Source organism: Berghia stephanieae, chromosome 6, assembly GCF_034508935.2.
Source record: "Berghia stephanieae isolate SIO BIC M18660-M18661 chromosome 6, UCSD_Bste_1.3, whole genome shotgun sequence".
Taxonomy (NCBI): Eukaryota; Metazoa; Mollusca; class Gastropoda; order Nudibranchia; family Aeolidiidae; genus Berghia; species Berghia stephanieae.
Genome location: NC_088365.1, coordinates 41,820,980 through 41,846,516, shown reverse-complemented (window position 1 = coordinate 41,846,516; position 25,537 = coordinate 41,820,980). Strand labels below are relative to the sequence as shown.

The window sequence follows — 25,537 nt, the reverse complement described above, 5'->3', positions numbered from 1 at the left end:
GTTTTCTAACATGCTGTCTGTCTTTGTTTGGAATGAGATTATTGTCCTGGCTGGGAGAGAAACAATCAAATGTATAGTAAGAGTTTTGGGAGATGATATTTTTGTCTTGTAAATCATCTGTTACTGTTATGTGCTGTATTGTTTTTTGTTTTACATAAATATGATTTGTAAACATTTGAGTGTATTCCTCTTGGTCGGTGCTTGTGTCTGGATGAGACCTTTAGGTAATCTCAAACTAATTACTCCTATAGTGGGCAGGGATGAACTTAATGTGTCTTCTATCCCCTGCTTTCTGTCTTTGTCTTGGGATGTTACTGTTACAGTACCTGGTTTTGTGGAGGGAAAGTGTCAAATGTATAGTTTGAGAGTTAATTTTTCTTCTTGTAAATTATCTCTCTGTTATGAATTGTATTATTTTTGTTTTACATATATATATGATTTGTAAATATTTGAGTGTGTTCATCTTAGTGGGGGCCTGTGCTTGTGTCAGGATGAGACATAAAGGTTATCTCAAATTAAGTACACTGACAGTGTGCTCTTGGAATCTACATGTTCCCTGATCGAACTAATTCCCCTTTGCCTTACTTATTCATTTCATTTTCTTCCTGTTCACTGGTGATGATACGGCCTAAATGTGTTGCAAGCTGTGTAAAACCCTTAAAAACAAAATATTCAAACAAATAATTATGATTCTTTTTAACACTCCTGAAACGAGGATAAACTTGAGTTCCACAGGCCTTGTGGCACTCGAGGACTACTTTATTTTAATATATGTGTTTGTCGTTGTAAACTATTGATCCCCTTCAGGCCTCATGAAGCGAATTACTTTGTACAACCCTGTTGGACACAACCTTATCTGAAGAGCGTTATAAAGGTTTGGTGAACCTGTGGGTGTCCAAAATTCCACAATAGAGCACTCAACTTTAACACAAATCAGTTTCGAATTCAATTATTTTTCCATTCCAGTCCACACAAGTGATTGCGTAGCTTGGTCTATTAGATGTGGTGAAGTACTTTGTGACAGTTCAAGGTGCTATCCAAATAAAATTTTAAAATATAATTATTCCACAAAACCATTTCATCCATATATATGTACATTTTGTACTCGCTATTTGAAAAATTAAAATCCTGGGTGGGGTTTCCAACCTCCCATCGCGGGCAGGGAGGCATTTACTGCGTCTTCTATCCCCCTTTATCTTCTTTCCAACATGCTTTCTTTGTCTTGGGATGAAATTATTTGGTTTTGTCTTGGCACTGGCCTGATACCCTAGCTAGGAGGCCAACGAGTCAAATGTATAGTTAGTTTTGGGAGATAATATTTTTATCCTTATAAATTATGCACTGAATTATGTTTTATTTACGTATTATATATGATTTGTAAACATTTGAGTGTATTCATCGTAGTGGGGACCTGTGCTTATGTCTGAATGAGACTTTAAGGTGATCTTAAACTAAGTACCCTTTGATGGTGTGCTCTTGGAATCGACAACTGTTTCCTATTCGAACCAATTCCCCTTTGTCTCACCTTTTCTTGGGTCATTTAATTGTATCTAGAACTTTTTACTCACCCATTTTCTTCCTTTTCATTGGCGCTGATATGGCCTTAATGTGTTGAAAATGCTGTAAAACCCTTAAAAACAAAAACAAAAATTACAATCACAAATACTCCATCAGACTTCATCACCCCCTCCCCCCCTCCAAAAAAAAATAAAAAATTTTTAATTAAAAATAACAAGGCAAAAATTAAACATCGAAGACTACAAATAATTTTAATGCATTTTCATATATGCAGAGAATATGGTGGAGGTTTGTTTTGTTTTTAAGGGTTTTACGGCGCTTGCAACATATTTAGGCTCCCATAGTAATAGTGGGCAGGGGGGTACATACTGTGTCTTCTATCCCCTTTTATCTACATGCTTTCTGTCTGTCTTGGAATGAGATTACTTGGTTTTGTCCTGGTCCTGGCTGAGAGGGAAACAGTCGAATGTATAGTTCGTTTTGGGAGATATTTTTTTCATTGTAAATCATCTCTCTGTTATGCACTGTATTATGCTTTCTTTATATTATATATGATTTGTAAAACATTTGAGTGTGTTCCTCTTAGCGGGGACCTGTGCTTGTGTCTGGATGAGACTTTTAGTGATCTCAAACTAAGTACTTTGATAGAGTGCTTTTGGAATCTACACCTGTTTCTTATTTGAACCAATTCCCCTTTGTCTTCCCTTTTCTTGGATGCTTTATTGTAATTCTAGAACTTTTTACTATCCCATTTTGTTCCTTTTTACTGGCGCTGATACTGATATGACCTTAATGTGTTGCGAGCGCCTTAAAACCCTTAAAAACATAAAAACACATTTAGGTCATATCAGCGCCAGTAAGAAGGAAGAAAATGGGAAAGTAAAAAGTTCTAGAATAACAATTAAAGCACCCAAGAATAGGGAAGACAAAGGGGAATTGGTTCAAATAGAAAACATGTAAATTCCAAGAGCACACTATCAAAGTACTTAGTTTGAGATCTCCTAAAAGTCTCGCCCAGACAACAGCACAATATCCCACTAAGAGGAATACACTCAAATGTTTACAAATCATGTGTTAAAAATACAAAATAACTACATAACAGAGAGATTATTTACAAGGAAAAAAATATCATCTCCCAAAACTAAACATACATTTGACTGTTTCCCTCTCAGCCAGGGTATCCGGGCACTGCCTGGACAAAACCAAGTAATCTCATTCCAAGACAAAGACAGAAAGCCAGTTGGAAAACAGATATAGGGGGATAGAAGACAGTAAGTGCCTCCTTGCCCACTATGGGAGGTCAGGAACCCCACCCAGAATATGGTGGAGGGGGAATAACATATATTCCAAATAATAATATTTGGGATGGTAATATTAGTAATAATCTGCAAGATGATTTCAATTTAATCGGAAGCAAAGTTTATTAAAATGTATAATGAAGTACAAAAAAAATGTACAGATGATATATACAATGATTTATGAATAATGACAAGAAAAAAAAAACAAAACGGCTGCATTCTGTGACAATTCATGATAAGATATTATACACAGTACAATAATAATTATCTCGTCAAATAATCTAACGCTGTTCACTAACGTGTCTGACAGGAATGTACGAAGATAATAGTTTTCAAACAAAATTATAATTATAGTGTAAATAAATTATTGTATATAGATAAGAGACAAAAGTTTAACAATGCATGCTGCAAAAGTTACCCAATATGCTTTCTGTAATGGATTAAAAGTAAAATGTTAAATAACCATTTCATTGCCGTAATCTGGAAAGCCATGTATTTAAAATTTGGCCAGAAAACTTGTGCTTCAAATATTGATCGATTTTGTTTAGTTTACGTTTTTAAGGGTTATAGGACGCTTGCAATACTTTTTGGTCATATCAGTGCAAGGGAATAAAATGGTAAAAAGTTCTAGAATTACAATTAAAGCAACCAAGAAAAAGGTGAGACAAAGGGGAATGGTTCAAATAGGGAACAGGTATAGATTCCAAAAGCACACTATCAGTGTACTTAGTCCGAGATCACCTAACACAAACACAGGTCCCTAATAAGAGGAACACACTCAAATGTTTACACATATATGTTACACGCATAACAGAGATGATTTACAAGACAAAAAATGTAATCTCCAAAAGCTATATATTTGACTGTTTCCCCAAAAACTTTCAAACCTGGGACCACACAAGGTTTGGAGAGTTTTTGCCAAGATGAGGGTCATTTAAATCGATTCAAATTTGAAGGACGAGTTTTCCAGCCAAATTTTTAATGCACGTTTTTCCAGAGTGCGGCAGTTAACTGGTTAATTTCAATTCATCATCTTATTGACACAGGCTCATACTCATAGGTAGATTTTTGAATAAGTTTTTTTTCAGTACCTAACCAATGGATTTCAAAACACATTTTTATTTTCCTATCGGGTTAACATGAGCAGCTTGCTACATGGTTATTGTGTAAATATACTGTGCATCATGATCAAGTTGCTACCCATTAATGGTTTATTCTAAAAAATGAGCAGCTCAAATTTGGTGAAAATGGTTTCAAATGAAATTTGTTTTGTTTGTTGTTGCTTTAGGTCTCTTCCAACACAATTGAGGTTATATGAGAGACCGCTGAAACAAAAAAACAAGCAATCTAACAAAAATGGTACAAATGTAAATCAAAATCATAACCTAAAGATATCATAAGCTAAATTATAAATAACCAAGAACAAACAGGCAGAAGATTTACAGAAAAAAAAATATCCCCTGTCAAAAATACAATCACAAACCAAAGAAGCAGGATAGGCTAGTAAAGAGAAGAAGAAACGACATCACTATCGGATCGTACACCCATGCGAACATCATAGGTATATGATTCAAGGGTGATGCTCCCATCCAACCACCCGCGTTTCAAATGAAAGGTAGAATATCCTGCAACAAGGAGGGAAACACTTTAGTAATCGAAAAAACTATCGTGAATGGAACAGCCAAAAAAATTAACAAAGGGTCGAAAAAAATGACCCCCACAAATTTGATGGTGAAATTTGAAAGCAAGCAAAGCATAAGGTAAAGCAAAACCTGGTTTGTTTTCTGACCTTTTTATTCAGTATTTTGTGTAAGCACCAACTAACTCTATGCATGCTTGTATCCGGCGTCGCATAGAATGTGTGAGTGCAGCAATTTGTTGTTGGGTTATTGTAGCATACTCTTCTCTAAGCACTTGTCTCAGTTGCTGGATAGTTCAAACTCCAGTCTCCCCAATTCGTCCCACATGGCGGGCCAATCAATGGTTTTGAGGTTGAGAAGAAGTCCATCGTCAACCTTGCCACATGAGGTTGCGCATTGTTTTGTTGCAACAAGGTAACTTCTCTGTTGTGAAAATGTCAAAATGCGCAGTCTCAGGATTGTATCAAAGTAGACAAAGACAAGTTCCGTTTGATGGTTAAAGCTGATGCCTGCCAAAACCATGACCGATCCTCCTCCTCATCGTTGAACTTCTTTGACGGATCTGTGAGTAAAGCGCTCCCCCTCTCTCTGACTCTGCTGTCAGCAAATGACAGTTTGAAATTAACAGCACTATGTCCCATTGAGGCTGGTACCAATGATTGTGATTAATCGCCCATGTCAGTCAGCTATTGGCATGATCTTCTGTCAGATGAGTTCCAACATAGGGTCGGTCATAGCACTTGAAACCATTGTTTTTCAGCCGACGTCGAAGGAGGACACGTCAAAGTTATTTGCTGTCTCTCTCTCTCACGTTTGCATAAGGATCCTCCTCAAGACACCGGATGATCTCTCCTCTTGATCTGAGGATTTGCTTTTTCTGCCACGACCAGGAATATCTGCAACGGTGCCAGTTTTTCTGTATTTTTCCATAAGATTATTGATGGTAGTCTTGGAACAATTAAACTTTTCTTCAACCGTTCTTGATCATGCACCGCCATATGCATGCCAATAGCTTGATTTTGTTGTGACTCTGTAAGTTTCGACATGACTCCACAATAGCTTTACAATGAATGACTATTTTTTTGCCTGTTTCCTTTTCATGGGCCTTAAGTGATGTAATTGAGTTCTTTTTAAACATCATCTCTGTTTCGCATCTTTTAGAGGTGTGGATTGTGTGTGGACGAGCTCACTTACAGCCAAAAGAATAGACAAGATGACTGTACAGAGCTTATAATCTTCAATTTTGTTGTGTGAAAATTTTACACCCTCCAGTTTTGCCTTTGAAACCCACAAAGGACTGAATATTTTTCTACAAGCTTTGGATATATACATGATATGGACCATTATTGGGTGGCAACTTGATTGTCATGCACAGTTTACACTCCTTTGATGAAGATCATGTATTGAATATGGCTAATAAACTATTGCACAAATCTCTCCCTCTCCTCCAGCCCTCCCCCCCCCCCCCCCCCCCCCCCCCCACACACACATACACACTCACACACACATTGAATATCATGCTAAAAAAGGTTTGTACAAGGTGTGTAATTCAAACAAAAAGAAACATAGGTGCAAATAATCTTGGATCAAGTACGCCTGCAATAAACTTTTATTGTATTTTAAAATTATATAAAAACGAGTAGGCCAAAACTTTGACAAATTGTAAACGAGATGGGTTGTTAAAATTGTTTCTTAACTTAGCGAAGACAAAAGCAAAACAATCAAAGAGTAATTAACAATTATGATTCCTTTAAAAACACTTCATAAACGAGGAAATACAGGTCCTACAGGCTTTGTGGCTCTAAAGGATCCCTTGTCCAGGGTAATCTTCCAGAGTACAGTGCTGGGGCCACAAGTTATGCCTAGAGATGAAAACTGATATCATTTTGAGAAAAAATAGACATTTTCAAAGTCATTTCAGCCATTTATTTATCCATATTATACAACCAACCATTTTAGTTCATAATGAGTATGACCTCATTCTGCCAAACTTCCAGTAAGTTGTCAAGGAAGCCTTTTATTTTACCATTTCCATTTCTTAACAGAAAAGAACCTACTAATTTCAGCATGCTATCTCCCAAATTTTCAATAGCCTAAAGATAAATGTTTATGACGGTGCCATTGCAGTTTGATCTCTGTCGAAGTCAACAAAGATTTTATACTTTTTCTCATGTGAACAATTGGAATTCATAAGGACGTTCAATATCCACATATTATATCAATTTAATGAAGATAAACCATACTTGACACCAAAGTTGAAGTTTTCTGTTATTCTATAAGCTCACTTACTACTCACTGAGTAAGAAGAACATGAATAACAGCTTACACGTCCACTTCTGTTACCCTCTTTGATTAAACCTTAGCTATGTATTAAGAATTGAGAATTAAGTTAATCGAATAATCTGAGAGTTCATTCAGTATCATAATAATAAGAAGAAACAAAATGAGGGATGCAAATGTGTGACAAGGAATAACACTTGATTCGTTGCATTGTGTTGGTGTGGGACCTCATATATATATATTATATATATATATATATATATATATATATATATATATATATATATATATATATATATATATATATATATATATATATATATTATATATATATATATGTCTTACCAAAAATAACAAAATCAAATAAATTCACTTGTGTTCAAATGTTGACACAAAAGCAACATATTTATAATCATTAGACCCTGTAACATTTCCTTCACGTACAAATTACCAAAGTTCAGGCCACTGTTTTATTAACTTGGTATGACAATTAAAAGAGAAGAAAAAATAAAATCACAAACATTGACTTTTAAAACTCAAAAATAAACAAAAGTTTTGACCCTGGAGAAATAAACTATTAACAAAATAAAACTGTAATAAATCCAACACAATTAAATGTTTAAAAGCAACAAAACAAAACAAATAATAAACAATGTATTTTCTAAAAATGATTACTTTCGATCAAATGACCTTTGCTATATTATATATATGAATTGCTGACAAGTTAGTGCCGTAACTCATCTTGTAACAAAGTCAAAAGAGCAATGAGCATGGTCAAAGACCATATAGGGAGCAAAACTGTGATGTAACGAGGACGCTGGTGCTGGTCACGCAGGTGTTATTAACCCCTTAACAGCGACACTGATTTTTTTTGCAATCCTAAGAATCTGCCTATACATCCTGCTACTAAATTAGTTATGCCACATTATGATTCAATATGTAACCTATTTATTATTAGTCCTCAAAAGGACTGGTTACATTGGTAATAATTGTAAATTCTAGCTATAGCAACCAGTTCAATGTTAAGGCACTCTTTGTACAATTCACTTGTCTAAACACACATGGTTTTGTAAAGGCTTATTTTTGTTTTTTTGTTATAAGATAGGTGGGAAAAAAGGACAGAAAATAATGGCATATTCCTGTATCCAACCGTTATAGAGTAAAATTGGAATGAGAACAAATTAAGTTCAAAGGAATACTGCGACACCTTAAAATTAAAGCGCCAACACATAATAGTAAAACATAAGACATGAATGCTGGAATGTTGTTACTTAGAACACTTATTCAAACAATTGAGCCTTCATCAAGCAATAACAAAAGTGAAGACTAATTAATCTGTGAATAGCAACATGTACATAAAAATCCACAAGTCCTCTTGATTGTAAGGCTATCAATAGCTTAGGCCAATCAAGCCCTTTAATTAGCTACGACTATGCGATTCCATTGGTTGACAAACGCTTCCATTGAACAAGAAATTTCACCTTGCCTGTCGATTGCCAAAATATTGATGTCGCTATACAGGGTTTTACTAAAATGTATGTCGTTATAGTGGGCTTTTTTTTTCAAAAAACTTGGGACTTGGACTTCATGTCCCTTTAGAGAGGATGTCAGTAAAATTTGATGTCTTTATAAGTGGGCTGCACTGTACTTTATAAAGTCTCATCACCAGATGGTAAAATAGAAACGTTTATGTCTCTTATCTGGGAAATCCATGGCATTTATAACCCATTTTCATTTTAATGTTTTTTGCTGCTCATAAATGGTTTTGAACACGGAAAATATCTGATTTACTATTTTTTCCCTAATTGTTACAATTGACTTTTTATTTTGTTTCTAATTTACTGGTAAGTTGGGGATCATTTTATCTTATAGACATATGAAGAGGAAGTGTTAAGGTCCTAGATTTCAGTGGCACAAAGCTGCTTATCATTCTCCCAATCAGAAAATAGCATTTTTCATTATCATCAAAACAGATAAATAACACAGGTTGCTTTACGACAACAATGTCGACATATTTATAGTCAAGAGATCACTCACCAATAAAATAGAAGCATTCATATATGACACAGACAGTTGTTTTATTTTTCAGAATTCCACTCCAGGGTTCTAATTGTCCACAAGTTATCATTTTTTAAATCACAGATAATCAACCTACAATCTACCTCTATTTACCCAATTTTTTTCCACTTTGTTTTCTCTAAAGCAAACTTGTGAAGTCCTTACATGTTTTGTAGTAATATCTTTTTTTTAATTTTTGAAAGGCAAGGCCTCTCTCTGACACCACAAATGAGGATCTTTGAAGAATAAATGTTGGAAAAATGAAAAAAAAAAAACAACATAACCAAGTGTAAAATAAAATGTGAGGACTGTATTTTGAAAAATCTTCCAAAAACAGAATAATGTAAATTAGGTCTACTGCCATTGGTCATACTATCATTATGCCACTATCAGAAAACATTATTTCCAATATCCAGGGGTAATAAGTAATTCTTCCTCAAGTCGTGAGCAGTGAGTCTACTGTAACATACATTATCCTTTAATTGATGATGAAAATGAGCTTTGTGAAAGTGGGCAGTTGTTGTAAGCACCTCCCCCTCCTCATCTTTGTGAGCTGCAATAAAGTTGGTGGAGAAATCAGCATGCTTTATGTTCAAACTGTCTACAACCCATTGCAACTTGACATCCGACACTAGCCGTGAGTCTTGTGACCCCTTTACTTCTTTGATTCGTCGACGTGTCTTCTCCATAATTTTGTCAAATCGATCCCCATCTTGTTTAACTGGTGTCATGAGTGTAACCTGAATTGAAGGAAGATAATAGTGAAGTGAAAAGGAAGCAAGGGATAAAATTATTGTTGGAATAGACCTAAAAGAAAAATTCCCCCTTGAGGGATAAATAAAGGGAGTTTTATTTATATATTTTCACTTTAAACAAAGAAATTTACTAAAACATGGAATTAAAGCACAAAGAAAACCACAATATCCATAGTGTTAATGCGGTTCATCTTATGCTGTTGAAATCATGCACTACAACTACAACATTTGATCTCCATCTTCTTGATATCTATTCCAGATAAAAATCCTATAGGAAACTTAAAGCTGAAAAATATAGAATTCTGGTCTATTGGTTTCAGTAAGAGATTAGGGAACTGATTGGGATGAATAAGACTGTTTTCTAATAAAAAATTGCCAAGCTAATGTAAGATATTAAAAAATGACAGAAAATTACATATTCACATTAACTTTTTAAAAATATTTTCTTTTATAATTATGTTTTAAATAAACTTACATAAAGCCTCTAAGACCTCAATAGGATAAAAATGATTCAATTCAAATCAGTGCCATTGAACACTAACATACAACGATACAGCTGATCTTAACAGCTGTGCTATTGATCACTTAAATGTAATCATTGGACCAAAATAGATAAGTGAGTGTGCTACATAGAGACGATTTCTTGATGAGGTGAATTATGATGAAAATAATGTTTATGGTGACATAATTAATGTTTGCTATTTTGCGTCATACTTTTCTGATATTGTATTTCTGAAGACGGTTTTGAAAAATCACTGTATCTTTTTTGTTCCTCAATTCATATTCATAAAATTTTGACAGTCTAAGTATAAGGATTTGTTTTATTTGTGTTTTGAATTTGAAAGAAATCAAATGAAGAGTCTAGGAGATACAAGCTAACAAAGAGCGACACGTTTTTTTGTGTGACTAACTGATATATAAAATGAAGGTTTTGGGTATAGCCCTTCCATATGTAAAACAAATAAGTATTTAAATCTATAGTAAATGTTTTTAGCATACTCCTCATTTAAAGGTGCGTCCAGTTGGTAGAGCACTCACTTTACCAAGATCGATCCCGACTTGAGTCGAGATTTTTTTCCAACTCCCTGTCAACCCAGCAGTGATTGGGTAGCTAGGTCTGTTAAATCTGGTGGAAAGTACTTTGCAATAGACTAGCTTCCTATTCAAATGGTAAAAGCAATTACTATGGTCTATTTCACGCCATAGAAACTGGGATAAACTCTGGCTCCATGGGCCTGACTCCAAGAGAGTACTTTATATAAAGTTGAGGAATCCGAGATCAAATGAGAAGAAAGAAATACAGTTGACACCACTTAAGTCACTCTCCAAGTCATAAATCATCAAAGCTCTCCCTTCTTTACTTATATTACATTATATGATGAAGAAAGATTGAAAAGAAGCTGTTTAGATTTTTGTTGTTGCTGCTGTTCTTGAGTTTTAAGTCGTTTTTTTTTTTTTTGCTTTTGTTTATTTATTCTTTTTATGGGAGAGGCTCCAGGTTTGAGGGTAACGATCAGTAGTGATGAGATAGTGGCATGGAAGAGGACAGATCCTTTATTCTACCACTACTGTCCATCACATATACTACTTGGCCCCAAATCCCTTCTCAACCACGTCCATCTGCTCCGTGGATGTAACTAATCAGGGTTGATCCTGAACATTTTTTTACAGGTGGATTGGTTGGTTAGAATTCCATAAGTTTTATTACTTAGATCAGGAGTAAAATCTCTAAAACATAATATTTTTTTATTGTTTTTATTATATAATATCAAGTTCGTTTTTAGATTAGTGTTTTTTTTTGTTTAATAGATGCTTAATCAGCAGTTACTTTTTTTTTCTTGGTAACACTTTATATAAGTAACTTGTTACGAATACTTGATTATTACTAAAACATAGAGCACAATAACTCATGCATATGGGCTATCCACCAAGTATTAAAAATAGCAATATTTTCATCCTCACCTTAAATCCTGTCCCTTTGTTCCTGATCATCAACAACATCACCTGGAACAGTCTTTCTGTGTCAATTCTTGGCGTGACTATGTAGACATTGGCTCCAACACCAAACCAGTCATCTAGCAAACTTCTCCACAACCTCATGATAAACTCATGGTGCATTATCCCACCACCCTCTGGAATTCTGTCCAGTAAGTCTTGTACCTGTAACGAATATATACGTCAAAATGGTTAATTTTCTGTATGCGTTTCTGCAATTCAGTGAAATATTTATTCATTGTTTTTGTAATTTTTTTAATGATCAAAGAATAGCAATAGGAAAAATTAGCAAGTGATTCACCAACTTGAAAATGACGATGATCAAAGACAGTAAAATTGAAATCCTACCCAAGAGCCACATTTCACTGAAAGGCAAGCCTGGCTTTTAGGCAAAATGTCTTATTTCTAAGGGGATGAAAACAAAATGAAAAATAAATCAATTTTTTTTTTTTTAATTTTCTCCTCATGCTCATGCGAAAATTTAGGGCAATGATCTGAAAGGAACTACTCTATCCTTGTTGGAATGATGTTCAAACTCTCCTACCTTATTATGTCAATACAGTCTTTGCCATGAATTTGAAATGATAAAGTTAAAGGAACAATCATAATGTTTGACATCCTACACAATTTTATACACAAAAACGGAAAATTATACCAATCATTCTAAAATTCCAAACACAGCATTGTTCTATTCAGTTCCTTAGATTTGTAATTTTGTTTTGAGCCATAAAAGGTTCCACACAAGTTTGGCATCATTCCAAAAACAAAGTTTGAACATAAAAATCAATTTGTTTATTGTTCTTTTTTACTTTGTTTTGTTTTTTATTTGTTTGTTTGTTTGACTTTTTGGTAACTTTTAAGAATTCTGTTTGCAATCAGCATTGGCATTTTTTTTTTAACATCGGACATTTCAGGAACTGGCCATACAGTTATTCGTGTGGAAGATGGACTGTAGAAGTGAGCGTACATACGTCGGGGTAAAGGTTGAATTAATGGAATAATTTTTGACAAAGTTTAACAATTTACAAAACCATGAGACATCCTTTGACTGTCTTGTCTACAGCATATTATTCAGTGTTAGGACCAAATAATACACAGCTACAACCTGCCAGGGACATTGAATGCAAGAAATTATTTTTCAAAATCTGAGTTAAAATAGAGTCAAATTTGAATCATTGAAACAAATACGTTCATTTATACATATTTATAAACCTTGCTGATTTAACATCTCAATGCACAACAATAGAACCAAATCATCATTTAATACCTTGCATATTTCACACCTTTTAGGCACCCTTTTTGTTCAATCTCTTTTACAAAATCATTTACTGCTTATAGTCCAGTACTCATTCACACCAAAGTAAAGTGAGGTAATGTGTATAGATACCTTATCCAAGGATGCAATGGAGAATCCAAAGTTTTGCTTAAAATATGACCAATCTGGTCAATGACAGTTTATTATCACTTGACTTTGTTACAAGACGAGACACTGACTGCTCTGCCACTGGTACCATTTAAATGATTGAGCAATTGCATTTAATAGCAATATGCCTTTTTGGCCTGCAATCCTAAGGAAAAAAATAATCAACAAAAAGCATTTACCTCCTCATCATTTTTATCAATCTTAAGATATCGCGTTACAGAATTTTCTGACACAGAGCCACTGTCACTAGGAAGGGTGACGGCATCTCCGTTGCCAATCTCCAATAAGCTTTCAAATGTATCAACAAACCAGGGCCAATGAGATTTCCCACTAACTCGAAGCAGTTTGGTTGTTTTGTTCATCTTGATGGTGACATGTTCCGTAGGTTTTATTTTGATAGTGTCTCCTTTCTCTTTACATTTGATGCCAGGGTAGTAGGTCTGGATTAGTAAATAATAGAAAAGCCATTAATCTTAAATTATGTACCAGATAACCAAAAAAAAATTAGATTTAACATTTCATTTTTATAATTTCTTTCCTTCTTTTCTCCTTCTTTTAGGTAAAACCTAAATTAAAATCATGCTAAAAATAAATTGTATCCACCTTGGACACATCTCAAATATATCACCATTATTTGTCTTGCAAGGATGGATCATTAAAATAAATCAGTTTCAATTGGGAGGTGGGGGGGGGGGGGGGAATGAGCCGTAAACCATTCAAATAGATACAAAATTTTGTTGTTCCAATTTGAACTCTGTACGAGCAAATAATTATTATATATCCTTCAGGCCTGTAAATAACTGGTGAAAAAATTGAACTTTTTGAACAAGTGAAAATAAACAAACCAGACAAAAATACAGCTTAGCAAACACAACACAGATATGACACATCAATTGACTAAGTCAAATCATGTCATTTTTTTCCCAACTTTTGAATGATAAAATAAGCAGGTCCTTTCTTTATGCTACAGATGAAAACACAATTATTTCAGACCTGCCAACCTTCCCAGAATGAAAAGTGTATTCTATGATCCTAAAAAGTGTATTTTTTAGCAAAAAAAGTGTATTTTGTCCGCATGTGTGGAAAATAAAAGTGCGCAAAATACAAAAATTTATATACAAGCTAACATCAAACCCAAATCAAAAATAAACTCCGATCTTCATCATTCAAACATTCGTTAGCAGCAATCACTAGTAATTACAAAATTATCGGTTTATCGAGAAACTAAAACTAAATGACCATGTTAAATCAGTATAAGGCTCAGTTTCGAAACACTCAAAGAAATGACCAAAAGACCCCAAATATGTTGGTAGTATTGATGCTAGTACCTGAAGAAGAGAGGGTGGTGGTTGTAGCGATGGTGCTCAAGTGGTGGTGGTGATGGAAGAAGTGATGTGGTGATGGTGGTTGTGGCAGTGACAATGCTGTGATGGTGGTTGTAACCGTGGTGATGCAATGGTGGTGATGGTATGAGATGATGATGCTGATGTCCCAAATGAAGTTGTGATGGTGATATACAGCCCAGTAAATCAGTTGAAGGTTTTGAGATAAAATATTTGTGAGAGTGGTCTTCAATCTAATAGATATTTGTGAGAGTGGTCTTCAATCTAATAGAGATGACAATTTGCAGCAGTGACAAGATAATTTCCATTATGTTATCAAATGATCCATGTCTCTCTCTCTATCTCCCTTTTTATAGCATTTACACCTCCTCCTACTACAACTACAACAATTCCTACAACGACTACTAGACTAGTACTATTACTACTACCTCTACTACTTCTACTCCTACCACTATTACTACTATACTACTACTACATACTAATACTAATACTGTTGGTCAAATGATGGGAAATTTACACATATCACAGACAAGTTAATACTTCTAGAGGATTCATTTTGAACCATGTTGTTCCTAAAGCTGCCCAGTTGGTAATGAAAAATAAAAATCACTCATACAAAATAATAAATCTTATCATTAAATTTTAAAAACAAAATAGAGTCATTTTAGTAGTTATAAAGGGAAATAATCCATTTATGTTTAAGCTTATCAGCAATACAGTTTTTAATTGAAAGCTTCATTGCCAAAGATGTTAGTTAAAATTTAATTTTCACTTGAAATTTTCTATTTAACAAGTGGTAAAAGCTTAAATGTGGCCTGAGGCCATTTAAAGTATAAAATAAGCTTAAATGCATAATTCTATGCAAATCCTCAAAAAGGAATGAGAAAAATATTGGTGAAAACCGGCAACATATAACTAACTGAAATGATAACAATAGTACTAACTGTGATGCAACATTCAGAAACACGGTCAACAATTGATGTATGACATGTCATTTTCAACATCATTCATGCTTGAGAAGAAAAAAAAAAAGATCAAAATATTACAACAACAAAAATCGTACTAAAGGAATCGTATCCACGTATTTGAGTCCAAAAATCGTACTAAAATACGATTAATCGTACCGGTTGGCAGGTCTGTTATTTGAGAGTAACATTGCTGGTCCCCAGTCTGAGCTAATTGTAAAATGAAAGGAAGGGAACAATTCATACTTTTTTAAAGGAGACATTGTCAGTGAGGAATCTGTAATCGACATAGCTGGTACATGCGTACAGCATCGGCAACGAAATTGTGCAGGTGTTGCCACGTCCTGCGGAGTGTATGAGTGGCGATAATTGACAAGATGAGAAGAAACGAAATTGACGTCACTCTGCTCCTTGTTATTGATTTTAGCCAGCCATTTTTATTGGTTCTCACTAAATTCTATCAGTCAGACTATTAACGTTCAAGGGTACACATAGTTATATATGTGCATTGGTACATTATATCTGGCTAGCAGATGTTATGCATAATTTACCAACAAGCACAGCATTAATAGCTAACTGGTTTGATTTGTTTTTGACTTGACAGAATAAAAGCAGTTTGTTTTTTCAAGTCAGTACTCGAAACGGAATAAAAACTGATTTTGTTTGAGGCAACAAAATACAAACTCCTTTGTTTTTCCATTATGTTTGTTTTGTCTTTTGACACAATAGATTTTTTTCTTTCCTCCTATCTTTTTCTTCTTTTTCAACGTTGACCCTTGACAGAATTTGTCAAGCAAAGTTGTATTGTGGGAAATCCGACAATTGTTAGAAGATTTACAGGCCTGATCCTTGTTTTTCCCACATACTAATATAATGAGTTCCATTAAAGAAGTTAATTTCTAAATAGTAGGATATTCTCATCTATGCATCCAATGATCACAATGACATTACTTCTTGAAATGTATTATTATATGACAAGAAAAATGGTAAGTCTGAAAAATACAAACCTTAAATATTTCCATCCACCAACCAATGATGCCTCTGTATGTGGAAAATACAACAATCTGGTCTCCTTCATCTACCATGTCAATCTCATGACTGGTTGGAGTTCCCCAGATCTGAGCAAGGACTCGTCGACGGTCTTTCTTAGACATTTGTCTTCTTTTAATAGAATATACTTTTGTCGTATCAAACAATCTGAGGATTGACATTTTATAATAAACACATGACAATTTAAGACATTTTAAAATAGAATAAATCAACACTTGAAATAAAACTCACTAATATGCTGCATGGTCAATAATAATAATAATAATTTTAACATAAACAGTGAAACAATCACAATAAAATAGACTGCAAATAGTTACTAACCTCTTTTGATTGCCAATGTTTAGCAGTCACTGCCTAATATTGCGCTGCTAGGGAGAAAGCATTACCAGATAATAAAGCTATCCTTTTTAAAAAAACTACTTACAGTTAATTTAGTAGATTGTGGCCAGTACTATCATATCTATATCCCAAAACACAAAACACATTTCTCGTCCTACTGTAACTATATTAACTCTCTCTCTCTCTCTCTCTCTGAGTGATGTCAATTTCGTTCCTTCTACATGATCTCACTCAATGTTTGCGCATCCTGGTCTCGTAGATTCATGCCTTTTTGTTGGCAAAATAATGAATATCACTCACTTGTTACTCGTTTACCACCACACAGGATAACATGGTAGGATGTGTGTGGGGGGGAAGGAAAGCACTTTACACACGCATATGCATACCCTTCGTAAAACTGTAGCCTGAGTCCATGGCTATCCGGTGCTTGAAAAATAAGCATGGCGTTGTCAGGTGTCGCAATGCAATTCCTTAATTAGTGTGTAAACATAGTTATTGTGATAAATACTTTCACATTGTAGTCTGATTGATTTGGGTCACAAGATGGCTATACATGTTCAAAATGTTATGTCACATTACAAGACAGTGATCACAGTTTAAAACAATGAAAAGTGAGTTGAAGTTAGTGGAGGTCAATGAAATAAATGATTCCATTGGTTGAGCTCTTGAATAAAACACAGTAATCCCCTTTTTTTTCCCGGATCGTTATCTTGTTTTATGACTTGATTTACTTTAGGTCAGTTTCAGTTTCAGGCTTTAACTTCACAAAGGCTACGACACAATGCAACTCTCTCTCTCTCTCTCTCTCTCTCTCTCTCTCTCTCTGTATCTCTCTCTCTCTCTCTCTCTCTCTTAAGCGAGGCATCCATGAAACAGGTTTCCCTTGAGGCATGGCCTTAAGTCCTGACCATGGGATCGCCTGCTAAAAAAGTGCCCATCCACAACACAGACTTGATACAGGCTTTCCCTATTTATTTAGCATGGCACCGCCCAGTAGTGTATATGTTGTTGTCTCAAGCTTGATATGAAGTGAGTAGAAAAGTGCCAGAAGACAATAGAGAATAAAAAAAATTTTCGCGGCGGTGGTGGGGTTCGAACCTGTGACCTTATTGGTACGACAACTCCGCCTGGCAGGTGAGAGCGTGGCTCTACCGTGTGAGCTATCCACGAACACAAAATATTCGTTTCAAACCCAAAGTCATTTCTAGATCCCTCTCTCACCCACTTCTTGAGATCGCCGATTCGTTCACCACCATCGCGAAGTAATTTTGACCAGCAGTTAAGCTTAATAGCCAATATTCTCATCACAAACATATAACATAGAAACGATTGAGACATTGAGTATGCTCCGGTGTATGGGGTGAATTTTTAATTCAGAAAAGTGAGTGGAGCAGGCACTTATGTTGGTAACAACAAGATATGAAGTGAGTAGAAAAGTGCCAGAAGACAATAGAGAATAAAAAAAATTTTCGCGGCGGTGGTGGGGTTCGAACCTGCGACCTTATTGGTACGACAACTCCGCCTGGCAGGTGAGAGCGTGGCTCTACCGTGTGAGCTATCCACGAACACAAAATATTCGTTTCAAACCCAAAGTCATTTCTAGATCCCTCTCTCACCCACTTCTTGAGATCGCCGATTCGTTCACCACCATCGCGAAGTAATTTTGACCAGCAGTTAAGCTTAATAGCCAATATTCTCATCACAAACATATAACATAGAAACGATTGAGACATTGAGTATGCTCCGGTGTATGGGGTGAATTTTTAATTCAGAAAAGTGAGTGGAGCAGGCACTTATGTTGGTAACAACAAGATATGAAGTGAGTAGAAAAGTGCCAGAAGACAATAGAGAATCTCAAGCTTGATGATTTTCATCATTTTAAATGAGAAAAAGCAGAGACAAAAACAATGGCTACTTCAGAGACAGAAGAAACACACTCATCATATAAACTTGTAAAAGGAACTGATTATTCATTTGATTTTAGAAACTATCTGTGCATGGACGTTTTTGTTTCCTCGTAACCATAATCACAAGGCTCAGAGCTGTATTTTAGTATTTTTGACCCCCCCTCCCCCCCCCAAAAAAAAAGGAGAGAGATGCTCGTGATTTTTGTTGTTTTTTTTTGGTATATATATTTTTTTTTTAAACCAAACAAATTATGATACATAGGTATTTTTGCTATTTTTCCACATTAGAATTCAACGCTGATTATGAATCTAAAGTCTAATCTCAATTTTGATAACTTTTATATAACCAAATATTTTTCTACCAGTACTTTGGCCTCACGGTATGGCATATGATAAATATCTGTCTTGAGGCTTGGAACTTTGACCTGACAAAAAAATTGCCAGTAACAAAGTAACTATAACAAACTGGTATAAAAAGGAAAATTCTTGCGAGAACCCAACTCCATACTTGGCTCTGAATACACGGTTATCCAGAGTTGACTCTAAATAAATATTCACAGTGGGAGACATTCCGAAAGCTCCTACATCCCCAGTATTCTTTCAATTTGTATTTTCACCGTTGATCATTTGTCAGACGTTTATTTATTCAATTTGTCATCATATAGAAGCATTTTAAAAACTCTAGAACAAACCTTGATAGATTTGTGAAAGTTTAACATTTCCTTATTTGACCCTTGTTTTGATTCTCGGCCACCATTTTGATTTGTGAACTATTGAAAGGTAGTGCAAAGCAGTCCGAGGGTTTTGTTTTTTTTCTATTAGGGTTAGCTCGAGATCGGAGAATATTTTTTCTATTAGGGTTAGTCATAAGTCTTAGCAAAGGTGCTAGGAAAGGTACTAGGTTTTCTTTTTTCTTGGGGTTAGTTGAGGGAATATTATTTGAGCTGTTTCCCTTTGTATGAGCTTTCAGTAGGCCTCCCTTCACAGTTATTGAGAGTCGAGTCTGAACAAACACTCTGAAAATAAAAGAAAAGGCATCTAGATCTATGTCTTTTTCAAATTTCATCAAGATTGAAGGCAGCGCTGTATGTTAATTTTCACTGTCAGTGACCAACCCTCTTTTCTCCATACTAAAGTCCTGGTTCAATCAGTAGTCAGCTTATTGAGAAGCTGTCCAGTGGGGTAAATTCCCAGTCACAGATTTTGAGCTTTTTGCAATAGTAATAGTAAATTTTGAGTAGTAAAATCATCATAACGTTTATGATATCTAGTTTATCCTAGAATCTAAATTAAATGGTTTTTAAAGGCCTATCACTATCACTCACTACCTGTTAGAGTTACAGTTACGCTGTGATTATCCCCAGACACCTGTCTGGGGATAATAAAAATTTGTTATCCCCAGACACCTGTCTGGGGATAACGAATTTTTATTATCCCCAGACGCATATTTGAAACTCCGCTCTTTAAAACAATTATCCACATTCCAGATTATGGAATGTTTCCAGATGCACATAGAAATAAGGAAAGTTAATAAAATATCTATAAAAACATAAAATTAACCAACATTAAAATCAGTTGTTACTACATATACACAATATGCGTCGACTTCGAAGTAGGTGTCATGGCCGAATGGTTTAGTTGTCTGCCCTGGAAGTTTGACCATAATCGACATTGTGGGTTCGAATCCTGGTAACGTCACTTTTTTTTTTTTTTTTTTTTTTTTTTTTAAATTCCGTCTTCTTTTTACAGAACGTTGAAAGGGATAAATGTCCCATCCATCGTCCCCCACCTCTTTTTTTTTATTATTAAACTCTCTCTCTCTCTCTCTCTCTCTCTCTCTCTCTCTTCTCTCTCTCTCTCTCTCTCTCTCTCTCTCTCTCTCTTGTTTTTTTCTAGTTTCTAGCAAATATATTCGTCCCCACTCCGATCTCAAATAGTGTCTAAAAAGAATAAATAATTAAAAAGCAAACAAACAGAAATATTCAGAGAGCGACCAAATGGTCAGATAGAGGAGAAAAAAAAACAATAATTGTTTTAAAAATAAAAACAATAATTGTTTTAAAAATAAAAAAAATTTAAGAAATTCATGCTCAGAAACGGAACATTTACATAAAGGTTTAGCAAACAAAAAACTCTAAGGTTTAGGTCAAATATAAAAAAAAAAAGAAAAAGAAAGATTTCCCTCGGAGCAGGGAATAGTGTTAACAATAATAATAATAATAATAATAATAATAATAATAATAATAATAATAATAATAATAATGATAATAATAATAACAATAATAATAATAATAATAATAACAATAATAATAATAATAATAATAATAATAAAAATAATAATAATAATAATAATAATAATAATAATAATAATAATAATAATAATAATAATAATAATAATAATAATAATAATAATGATAATAATAATAATAATAGTAATAGTATGATAATAAGAGTATTAACAATAAAAATAATACTATTATTGATAATAATATAATAATGATTATGATGGTAATAGTAATAATAATAACAAATATTACAATTATTATTATTATTATTATTATTATTATTATTATTAGTATTATTATTATTAGTATTATTATTATTATTATTATTATTTTTATTATTATTATTATCATTGACCAAAACAAAACAAAAAACAATAATAGATCTAGAGCAAATTAAATAATGAAATAATATTATCGGAGAAATAAAAAATTCAACTGATTAAAAAAAAACTCTTGCTCGGAACTCGGAACAAAAGTGAAAACAATGAAAATCAATTGGGAAGAAAGAAAGAAAAGTAAAAAAAAAACAAAATGAGTGGGGGGGGGGGGCGGTCGCGACTGGGTCGAATCTGTGCAGCTAAAAGGAGTAAAATGAAAGGTGGCCTTACCCACTGAGCTGCCTATCCACACCGCTATCGGAATATTTTAAATTCATATATGAGCTAAACATATTTCCACCATTTTTGCTTCCTTGTTTTGGTACGGTAGTTATTTTCATCTCTGATTCGAATAAAAATATGTTGTTGGATCTAGTTTTGTGGACGTGTGATACTAAATTGTATTGTCTTGTGCGAAGCAGACAGGAAAATAACAGGTGTGGGTTTTGGGCTTTGGGGCGAACAACACCATGGCCTAGGAATTCGTCTGCGACATAAAAATTATTCCCGGTCGTCCCCAAAATTGTGGCCAGAATGAGCAAATTATAGAAACAAGAGATGATCAATAAAGTTAACAGGTAGGTTGGTAATGAAAATTTAAATGGTTGGTGGACTATGAACAGATTTGATGATTAACAACTTTCTTCCTGGTTGAAAATAAAAAGTCGAATTGCCAGTTTGACGTTTTCAGTACAAAGTAACAAAAGAAATTTCATTGATCCATTTGCTTTAAAATATTTTTTTTTTAAAGAGCTGGATTTGACATTTGATCACTATTTACTTTCATCTTGTGTTAAATATCACTTGATATATTAACTGTTTTGGGACACAACCACTAGTATTTTTTCCAGAATATTTGGTATTTTTCACGCCTAGTTTGGCATTTTGCATAAAATCTTTCTGCCCACTTGCTACATGCGTCTGGGGATAGTATCCTCAGACAGGTGTCTGGGGATAACAAAAATTGGTTATCCCCAGACACCTGTCTGGGGATAACGAATTTTTATTATCCCCAGACAGGCGTCTGGGAATAATGACAGCCTTACAGTTACAAGGTACAGTAACTAACTAGCGGTTACACTGGGATTGAGGCCGTCAGAATCAGAGTTGACTCATATTCCGGGACTGTGTGACTGAGTGAAAGTGTGGTCTGTAGTCTATCCTCGTCCTAGATACCCAGAGTCAGAGTCAGAGACCTACGACACTACACACATCACGATAAGATTAAGATTAAAGAAGAGTAAGAGTCTACGCCTCAACAATAGGAATTTAATATAAAATGGGAGGAAATACTAATCGAGGACACCGTAGGAAACAACTGGAGTAGATTTACCAGAGTACTTAACCAATGCTTCGAGAAAAACATCCCGAAAAGCAGAGGGAACCGGGTTGGGAGAAGAAATCAACCTTGGATGACGCAGGAAGTGAGAGGGGCATTACGGAAGAAGAAGGCAGTAAATAGAAGATACTCTAGAAGCAAAAAGGAAGAGGATTGGGACAAATACAAAAGAGTGAGAAACGCAACTACTAAAATAGTCCGACAAGCGCATCAAAAGTATGAGAACAAGATAGCAGAGGAAACGAAAGAAAATCCTAAAGTATTCTGGAGTTATGTAAACAGTAAAATGAAGACAAGACAGGGAACCTGTGACATAAAAAAAGAAGATGGCACTTGGGCATCTGAAGATGAAGACAAGGCAGAGGTGCTAAATCTCTTCTTTGCAAGTGTCTTTACAGTGGAGAACCAGAAAAACTTGCCAGATATTGCTAAAACAAGTAATATAGATACTACACAATGGCCGATTACTGAAGAGAGAGTAATGAAGAGACTACAAAACCTAAAGGAGAGTAAATCACCTGGACCTGACAAACTTCATCCTTACATCCTAAAAAACTTAGCAGAGCAGCTAGTAGAACCCCTAACCAAGATATTTAACCAGTCGATGAAAGAAGGAAGACTACCAAGGGAATGGAAAGAAGCTAACATCACAGCCATATTCAAGAAGGGAGACAGAAAAAATCCAGAAAACTACAGACCAGTGAGCCTGACATCTGTCGTCTGCAAGCTCATGGAACAGCTGATTAGAGAAGAAATGGTTGATCATATGACCAAGAACAAACTATTCAGCAAAGATCAACATGGTTTCATGGCGGGAAGGTCTACAGTAACAAACCTACTTGAAACAATGGATGACTGGACGAGAGACCTGGAATTAGGCAACAATTTAGATGTCATATACCTCGACTTCAGAAAGGCATTTGACAAAGTTCCACACTGGCGCCTAATCAGGAAATTGGAACAGTATCAAATTAATGATCAGACAGTCAAATGGGTCCGAGATTTCCTCAAAGATAGAAGACAAAAAGTGATAGTGAATGGAACAGCATCAACAGAGAGACTGGTAACAAGTGGAGTTCCACAAGGAAGTGTACTGGGACCAGTTCTCTTCCTGATTTATATCAATGACTTGCCAGACAATCTATCATCTAAATGTAAAATCTTTGCCGATGATACTAAGCTCTATGGAGTAGCTAATACAGAAGAAGAAAGAAACACCTTACAACAAGATTTGAAAAAGCTTGAAGAATGGTCCGAAATATGGCAGATGGAGTTCAATGTAGATAAATGTGCAGTTCTTCACCTAGGAAAAAACAACAGAGAAGCAAACTATATAATGAAAGAAAAACCCCTGCAGAAATCCAATGGGGAAAAAGACCTAGGAGTATTTATTGATAGGAAGCTAAACTTCAAGAAGCAAATTAAAGATGTTCAATCTAAGGCTAGTAAAACACTCGGAATAGTGAAAAGAAATTTCAAGAATCTGAAAACAAAACACATGACTACCATCTACAAGACTATGGTTAGATCAAAGCTGGAATATGCTAACTGCATATGGTATCCGAAGTTTGAGGGAGACAAAGACTGTTTGGAAAGAGTGCAAAGGAGAGCAACAAAACTTATCACACACCTGAAAGACAAAACATACTGTGAGAGATTGAAAGAATTAAATTTCCCGACCTTAGATTACAGGAGAAGAAGGGGAGATATGATCCAAACATATAAAATAGTAAAGGGAATAGACAGGGTAGAGGCAGGATTCCTTAAACCAAACAAGAACATTCAGACACGAGGAAACAGCAAGAAACTGAAAAAAGAACGTTTTAAAACAAATGAAAGAAGGAACTTTTTTTCATCTAGAATTGTAAATAACTGGAATAAACTACAAGAAACCACAGTATCAGCAAAAAATTTGAATAAATTCAAAGCAGAGTTGGAGATAAGCAACACCCTAGGAAACAAGTTCAATTATAAAAATTGGTCCAATCATTAATAGATGAGGAGGAGCGAAGGAGACTACACCAAGTCTAAAAGCTCTATACAGAGGTATCCAGGTATCCAGGTATTAATAAATTCAAGTTGACTATCTAGCTACTTACAGCGTAGAACTTGAATCTGAAGGTTGTAACGTTATTTAGAAACAGAGAGAGAGAGAGAGAGATCATTTAAATTCTGGTTCGGGGACAATCAACTGTCAACCTCAGCCTTAGTAAACAAAACAATAATAAACAGGCTAGCTAAGCCATAGCTTCCTCCTTCACTGAAGAAACCTTGCAAATTAGAATGCCTTCTATTCTAACGGCAGAAATACCTAAAGGAAGAGAAAGATGATAAAGAGCATAGAAATAGGAAGGACTAGAACTTGGATTCCTCCTCATTAAAGAGTTCCGAAAAAGTGGCTCTCGCATGGTAGCCTACCTGGCACAGCCGCGATGAAGAGGGTAGAAAGCAGCGGGCGTGCCTAGTAATTACCTGCGCGCACAGTAGAGCGCAATGAGAATTTAAGTAATTAAGTCCGTGTTTGGCTTCATTTATGGGTCATTCTCAGTGTAATTGCCAGCATATAAAACCCAATATGGAATCTTTACAATTTACAATTAATAAATTAAAAATGTAATCCTTCATTTATAAGTGTCCGTTTGGAATTACTGAAAAATGTGCACTTTACACACATTACCCAATTCGAATGGGTTTTTTTCTTCTGAATTTTCAGAATTTTAATCAACCAACTTCGACTCAGTTGTAAATGTGTACTTAGCAAAACGTTGTGATGAATATTCTACGAGTGCTACATGACGTGTTACAGAAAGGTGTTGGACGGGAAACGTGTACTGCCTATACGTTTATCTGCATGTCTGTCTATCTGTTTATCCATTTATCTATCTATCTATCTATCTATCTATCTATCTATCTATCTATCTATCTATCTATCTATCTATCTATCTATCTATCTATCTATATATCT

The 25,537-nt window shown here is 34.8% G+C and overlaps 1 protein-coding gene across 3 annotated transcripts; it reads right to left on the bottom strand.

Annotated features, from left to right (window-relative positions):
* Positions 1 to 7,816: 7,816 nt before the first annotated feature.
* Positions 7,817 to 24,857, bottom strand: LOC144975041 (uncharacterized). 3 transcript variants are annotated; one of them, XM_078918714.1, is made up of 6 exons: positions 24,672 to 24,834; positions 16,647 to 16,690; positions 16,283 to 16,472; positions 13,147 to 13,407; positions 11,512 to 11,709; positions 7,817 to 9,534 (listed from the first exon to the last, which is right to left on the bottom strand). In XM_078918714.1, exons 3-6 carry the CDS (start codon positions 16,427 to 16,429, stop codon positions 9,184 to 9,186), a joined length of 957 nt encoding a protein of 318 aa, XP_078774840.1. In that variant the 5' UTR covers positions 16,430 to 16,472; positions 16,647 to 16,690; positions 24,672 to 24,834; the 3' UTR covers positions 7,817 to 9,183. The 3 variants fall into 3 exon arrangements, with proteins under 3 accessions (XP_078774840.1, XP_078774838.1, XP_078774841.1); XM_078918712.1 differs by lacking the exon at positions 16,647 to 16,690 and having other exon boundaries at positions 24,672 to 24,857; XM_078918715.1 differs by lacking the exons at positions 16,647 to 16,690; positions 24,672 to 24,834 and adding an exon at positions 22,567 to 22,650.
* Between the last annotated feature and the right edge of the window lie 680 nt (positions 24,858 to 25,537).

Coding starts and splice junctions, on each gene's coding strand:
- LOC144975041 (XM_078918712.1), bottom strand. CDS start 16,429: ATGTCTAAGAAAGACCGTCGACGAGTCCTTGCTCAGATCTGGGGAACT. Junction 13,408..16,282: donor GGTGGATGGAAATATTTAAG/GTTTGTATTTTT, acceptor TTACTAATCCAG/ACCTACTACCCTGGCATCAA. Junction 9,535..11,511: donor ACAAAGGGACAGGATTTAAG/GTGAGGATGAAA, acceptor CCTTCAATTCAG/GTTACACTCATGACACCAGT.